The sequence below is a fragment of the Engraulis encrasicolus genome, chromosome 24, assembly GCF_034702125.1.
Source record: "Engraulis encrasicolus isolate BLACKSEA-1 chromosome 24, IST_EnEncr_1.0, whole genome shotgun sequence".
Classification (NCBI taxonomy): Eukaryota; Metazoa; Chordata; class Actinopteri; order Clupeiformes; family Engraulidae; genus Engraulis; species Engraulis encrasicolus.
Window position 1 is genome coordinate 11,856,539 of NC_085880.1, and position 7,218 is coordinate 11,863,756.

The 7,218-nt window shown below is 43.8% G+C and overlaps 1 protein-coding gene across 1 annotated transcript in view; it reads right to left on the reverse strand.

The window, feature by feature from the left end:
• The window catches only part of LOC134441877 (coiled-coil domain-containing protein 6-like), a 36,745-nt gene that overhangs the window by 15,439 nt on the left and 14,088 nt on the right, over positions 1 to 7,218 (reverse strand). The window contains exons 6-7 of the mRNA XM_063192298.1: positions 3,740 to 3,896; positions 2,724 to 2,824 (exon numbers count right to left, since the gene is read on the reverse strand). Of these exons, the coding sequence (XP_063048368.1) occupies positions 2,724 to 2,824; positions 3,740 to 3,896 (258 nt within the window). The remainder of the gene's footprint in view (positions 1 to 2,723; positions 2,825 to 3,739; positions 3,897 to 7,218) is intronic.

A 7,218-nucleotide genomic window follows, 5' to 3' on the forward strand; every position in this document is an offset into this window, starting at 1 on the left:
ATTTAAGACTGGACAGCCTTGTGTCACAGAGCCGGTTGCTGTATCAGTCAGACTGGGAAGTGAAGTGCTTGTCTGGCCCGCCTGTGTTCACACCAATATGCATGTATCATTCACCACTTACCTCAGCCCCAAAAAGACAAACATTTTCTTCAAAAGATAAAGCTATATGTTGTGAATCAACTGCTGTAAACATGTCAGACAAAGTTGGGGATGAGAGCCTGCACCACTTAGTCTAACAACGCCTTGTGTTGTTGCCTTGTCTGTCTGTCGACCGGTCTGTCTAACCGGGCGAATACACCGGCCGCGACAAGATCAAGCGACAGAGAATCGCTTGACTGTGCAACAAAAGTGATACGAGCTATAGAAGCGACAGGGTATGTCCGTTAAAAGCAGAATGCAAGGATTCCAACATTCCCATTGGCTGTGGCAGCTGTTGCAGAACCGTATCATGGCTTATTTATCTGCATAATATTCACTCAAGTCCAACTACAAACTATCGCGCGAATCGCCTCTAGTCGCTCAACTCGCTTTGGTCTCTTCTGTCTCCCGCATCTCAATACAAAGTCCATTACTTCCGTCGCTAAAATCGCGCATGTTGCGCTTGGTCTATTCGTGCCTTAAGGCTTGGTTGTCTGTGAGGCAGGTCAGAGGAGAGGTGGGGGAGGGATGTGGGGGTGAGAGAGGGCTTGAGGGTTCAAGTTTGAAACCGCAGTCAGTCAAGTGAACTTCGCTAATCAGACCACCACATCTGTTGCCTCACCACCTCATCTCGCTAACGCTTTACACCTAAAGAACCCTGTCATGGTTACGTCACCATGTCAAAGGTGTTTTGTTGATTAGAGCGCGACAGTCCCCAACCCTTGCTCCCACTCAGGTGGTATAAAATCACAAAAATAAACACTTCACCTGTAGCAGGTGCCCGGAGCTTACACAAGAGCTGTAGGCATCAGGATAAGAGGCGCCCAGTAAAACAAGCCATCGAGATAACCGCCTGACCTAAAGGAAGCTGATCTGGCATGCCCTTCCAGGATAAAAATGAGTTACATAGACACGGAGGAACAGACACGTGGTGCACAGTATTGTTGTTGTCAGAGGCTAGATAGTAGTGTGGCCCTCTATACGCAATGTGAAGTGGTTGTGTAAGACTGGATTTACTTCACTGCATGTCAACGGTTATCTTCTGCATTGCGGAGAGACCATCACACCTCAGGCACTTTTAGGTCAGGGGTAAAGCTTCGTTCACACGAAGTTACTCTAGTTACTCGCTCAGCGAGTTGAGTCAATAAAATGTCTCTGTGTCCCAGCGAGACGAGGAGGCGAGTTGGCGAGGAGTGTACAAGCGATGTGATGTGGACCGATTTCGAGTTGAAAATATTTTAACTTCGAGCGAGGCGAGTAAGCGAGTAACCAATTGGAATGCGGAGGTCAGTACTTCTCGCCAGAGCATTGGCAGTTAAAGCCCCGGGAACGTTTAGCGAACGTTCCATCACCGGGTGGCGACTAGGCGAGTGAGCAAGAAGTTAGTAACTAGCAGCGGCGTGTGTGAACGTGGCTTTAAGCTTAGTGAGCTAAGTGATGGGAAGGAAAAGAGTTTAAAAGACATAGCCGCCGCTCAAAAACTGAAGCAGCAAGCAATAATTAATTACTAAATCGGGAGCCTCTCCGAAGATTAAATGACAGCAATACTCGATTACACCGGAACCTCCCATATTAAAGGAAAAGAGCACCTTATTTCAGGAAAATTGAAGTTTGAAAGTATAGCCATATTTAGTATAGCAATGGAAGTCTACGGTACCAAATAAAACATCATCAAATGTACTTATAAAGCACTTTAAAATGTATGTAAAATTCACCAGAGTGCAAAACGGTCATTTAATTCCGCTCAGTGATCACTTGTGGCTGATGCTAACATACCATTTACTTCCAATGATTGTGCTAAGCTATGGTAATAATGTCAACGTTAGTATTGAGTACTAATCTACGTAAATACTGAGAAGAAAATGATATGTACATTCTTGCACTATACTTGGAAATACTGCAAATATGTGAAAATCAACAAAGTGTGGACTAATCCTTTAAGATAATTTGTCAACCATCAATCACCAGATTACTTTTTGCGAACCTCAACACCTTCAAGCATATTCATAAACATGTTTGATGTCACAAAAAAATGTTGGATTCCAAATTCATCTGCATGACATTGTTACATGTATCTTCATCATTAACAATAAGGAAATGTTCTCGGAGGCAGTACCAGAGGTCAAGGCATTTGTTTTCCTGGCGCAAAAACCAAAACACTAGTGGACGGGGTGTCCACTGTCTTTCAATAGCATTCAAAGTACAACATTTAGTGTTGGGAATCTGGACACAAATTACATAACACTCCTGTTGTCCAGTTCTGGCTTTGGTGTGTGTGTGTGTGTGTGTGTGTGTGTGTGTGTGTGTGTGTGTGTGTGTGTGTGTGTGTGTGTGTGTGTGTGTGTGTGTGTGTGTGTGTGTGTGTGTGTGTGTGTGTGTGTGTGTGTGTGTGTGAGAGAGAGAGTCGGAGGGGGTGGACGGGGGTGGAGTGTCCATGTGCATGAGTTGAGACTAGCCATTGGTTAACAGTATTATGATGTGGGGTGTGTGTGTGTGTGTGTGTGTGTGTGTGTGTGTGTGTGTGTGTGTGTGTGTGTGTGTGTGTGTGTGTGTGTGTGTGTGTATGTGTGTGTGTCTAGACGTACCGGGGGAGATGGGCCGACTGGAGCTGGGGGAGGGAGTGTAGGGGATGGGGCTGGAGACGGTGCGCGCCCGCAGACCCTGGGCAGACATCTCATTAAAGTACCTACAGGGAGAGGAACACAACACAACACAACACAACCAGTGATTATTTGGATGTATTATATGGTGTGACGTCATCGGTCGAATGCTCCATTCATTTCAGTGGGGCTCCCCAACGTTCGCACGTCTGTTATTTTTCGATAACGGACGGGTTGGTCTATAACAGACCGCTGTCAATGGCAACAAGACTTTTCACTGCTAAAGCGACTTTTCAACAAGACTCTAATCAGCTGCTGTGATAGACAACACCTGTTGTCCTGACCTGGCTACCTAGCTGTTGCCTAGCGGTGTTCCACAACGGCACTGTTTTGTTTTGCGCAGCAACAATCTTTTGACATGAAAAACTATAATAAACTTAACATTAAATAGGCCTAAAGAAATGTCCCCGCCATGTGTGAATCATTTAAGTATATCCATATAATAAGCGGGTTAACGTTCGGCGAGTCGGTCGCTTTGTGGAATAGCAGCACTTCAGAGAGAACAAGACCCCTCCGCTCCGCGTCGGGGTCTAAAGATTCTCTCTGTCGTGCTGCTATTCCACGGTAGCGACCTTCTCGCCGAACGTTAACCCTTACTTATTGAATGACTTTAACCAATAAATACATAAATATGTAACTTAAGTAAAATGATATCCAAAAATGTACACATGCATATTATACATACTCACTGTTATTTTATTTCAGTGAACATGTTACGCTTGTTCTTCGTCAGGCTCACTTTCACATAAGCATACGCATACCTCCCAAAGGTGAAATAGGTGAACTTACCGGGTCACATGACCTCACCACTTCTTGACAAGGGTCAGGAGGTTCTTTGCATGTCTGTCAGTGTGTGTGTGTGTGTGTGTGTGTGTGTGTGTGTGTGTGTGTGTGTGTGTGTGTGTGTGTGTGTGTGTGTGTGTGTGTGTGTGTGTGTATACCTCTCGTCGTCCATCTCCAGGCTGCTCTCGCTCTCTGACAGCTGTCTGCAGAGGGCCTCCCTGCGCTCCATCTCTCTCTGCAGCTTCCTCTGCAGCCGGATGTTCTCCTCCCGCATGTGCCGCTCCTCCTCGATGTACTGCGCTCGCTTCTCCGTGTCTGAGGGAGAGACGAGAGAGACAAACAGGGGAGGACAGAATTTTAAAATACAAGGGCAGAGAGAAAGAAGGGAAGATGACAGCACCAAGGAAAGTGGAGAAAGAGGCTACAGGGAGGGTTGACAGATTGGGCCCTAATGGGCTAGTCAAGATGACCTGTGATGATCAGTGTGTAAAAAAACCTGCTGCAGGTGACAGGGACTTTTGTAAACGTATTTAGACATCAATGAAATTTTAATTCATATTGACGTTTTAGTGCCTCCAGGTGTTTTCACACCAACGAGCCTGGCTCTTTGGTGTAGCAGTCAAGGCCCCAGTTTGGTACCCCAGAAGGTCCGGTTTTGAGTACCGGCAGGGGGACTTTAGTCCCCTTCCGTATAAATGGTGTCAGAAGTGGGATGATCAGCCGTGAGGTCATCAGAGTCCGCCTCCTAAAGGGGAAGGCAGTGTGATAAAGTGGCCATCACTAGGGATGTGAGTGTGCCCTGACCGTTATGCCAACCAGCCTGTGTAGCGGTCAGAGCCCAGGTTTGGTACCCCAGAACGTCTGGATTCGAGTCCTGGTGGGGCATCTCTACCCCGTTTTGCTACAGGGTGGAACTGATCCTGGTTATTCAACCATAGAGGAAAGCACTGGAGCACATTCTCCCTGCAGTGATAACATCTGAATCTTGCCCTTAAAAAGGTCCTAACTATTAGATCTAAACTGCCTATTAGACCTAAACTGCCTATTGATCTGATAATATAAAGCTATACAACACATTTGTCCTACAAGGAGTAGCCACAGCTAATGAGTTGAGTCATGTGATGATGCCTGTGGTGAGATCGCCATCTGCTGCTCAAAGGCTGTGGCTGCACATCCCTGCAACTGTGGTCCCTGACAACAATACACAGTAACACCACAAACATGAATTCATATACAGCTAGGGCCATAAATATTTGGACATCTGCACAATTCCCAATGGATTTGAAATGAAACAAAGGAGATGTTCATTAACAGCAGACTTTCAGCTTTAATATGGGGGTGTTTGCGTCCAAATCGCGTGAACTTTGAAGGAATTATGACATTTTCGATCAGTGCCACCCCATTTTTAAGGGACCAAAAGTAATTGGACACTCTAGTATTTATACATCAAACTTTCAATTTTTAATTATTTGGTTGCAAATACTTTCCAGTCAGTTACAGCCTGTAGTTTGCAATCAATAGACATCAATAGACACTGGGATTTATCTCTGGTGATGCTATGGTGAGCTCTCTATTGCAACAGTCTTCAGCTCCTGCTTATTCTTAGGGTATTTTCCCTTCAGTTTTGCCTCCAGCAAGTGAAATGCTGGCTCAACTGTACTCAGGTGAGGTGATTGACTGGGACATTGAATAATATTCCACTTTTTTGGGGTAGAAATGGCTTAGTAGCTTTCAGATGAAGCTTTGGGTCATTGTCCATCTGCACTGTGAAGTATTGTCCAATGAGTTCAGAACCATTAGGTTTAATATGACATGATAATATAGCCTGAAAATCTTCAGAATTCATCCTGTGGCTTTTGTCTGTAGTCCTCATCATCAATAAATACAAGGAGAAAAGAGTATTGACAGATATGCATGCCCACACCATGACACTACCACCACCATGATTCACTGACTGGGTGGTATGCTTTGAAATCATGAGCAGTTCCTTCCCTTCTCTACACTCCTTTCTTCCCATTACCCTTGTACAAGACGATTTTTGGCTACTCTGTCCATAGGATGTAGCTCAAGACCTATACAGTCTTTTTAAGACGTTGTTTGGCAAAGCCAAATCTGGTATTGCTATTTCTGATGCAATCAATATTTTTTTTTAACTTTTAGTAAACCCTCTGTATTTCCTATGGTGAAGTGTTCCTCAATGTTCTTGATCTTTTTCTTGATTGTTGCCTTGGACATGTATCCACCGTTCACTTGGACACTGTTCTACATCTGGCCAACTGTTGGGAGATAGGTTTTTGTTCACCAGATACAGAATATTGTCTGTCATCCACAGCATTTGTCTTCCATGTCTGCCAGGTAATTTGGTGTTGCTCTGGTATTTATTTTTTTCCAACATTCTGAACTCTTGAATTAGTCATATTTAATGTTTCCCCATCTCTCAAATGGGTTTGTTTTGATTTTTTTTTCAACCTTATGATGGCTTGCATCACTGATGGCGACAGGTGGACTTTGGATCTCATGGATATTCCGTAAAAATAAATGGAAATGCAAATGGAACACTTCAAATGAACTCTAAGACCTTGTATTAACATCTTGGTGATGGTGTGGTAAGGGAAAAACACACATCTGACTGGAAAATAGCTGAGAGGCCTACTATCCAATTACTTTTGATCCCTTGAAAAGTGGGCAACACACGCAAAAAACGTTGCTAGTTCATTCCTGTTTATGCGATATGGATTTTAACACCCTCACATTAACGCTGAGAGTCTACAGTTAATGCACAGCTTGTTTGTTTTATTTCAAATCCATTGTGGTGGGGTATAGGGTGGAAAAGGGTGATAATTGTGTTGCTGTCCAAATATTTCTGGCCCTAACTGTATATAACATTCTTATCATTCCCCATTATTCTTAAGTTGCTCTGTTTACTACAGTGTTTTCATAATAATAATAATTGTAATAATAATAATTGTATTTGTATAGCACTGTGTCATACAAGGCATGTAGCTCAAAGTGCTTAACAAATGGGAAAAAACATTGTTAAAAAACATTGTTAAAAAACATAAAGCACTGGCAAGGTGAAACCAATCACCATCCATGTGTACACTAAAGAGTACAGTGTTTATTCATAGCACTGGCTCCCTCTAGAGGGCAGAGCCTGCATTTACCCTTACCTTTTATTCATTCACCACTTACAAAAATCATGACAGGGCGGACAGGCAGAGAAAAAAAACACAAAAAACAAAATCAGAGCTAGAAATCAAAGTATCATGCTTAGGCTGTTCTATGTGCTGTGAGAGATGGTCAATTCATAATTGACCACATAGAATTAGCCACTACGACAATTGCGCTTCCCCTCTCTCCCTCCCTGCCCTCAACTTCTTCTCTGCAAGCCCTCTCCCATCTAGGATATTATCATTTCCATACTTCAAGCCAAAGATTGCACATAAGCAAATTCTCCATATGAGAAAAAGGGGAATGATACTGTGCGGCACTACTCCTGGCAACCTCCTCGGAGATGGATAGATCATAGAATGCATAATGCATCGTGCGACTGACAAATCGTGGCAAAATCGGGCCAAAAATTGCACAGTGTAAGCCCGGCATTAGACACAAGTCCAACCGCCCTATTAAGTCATTC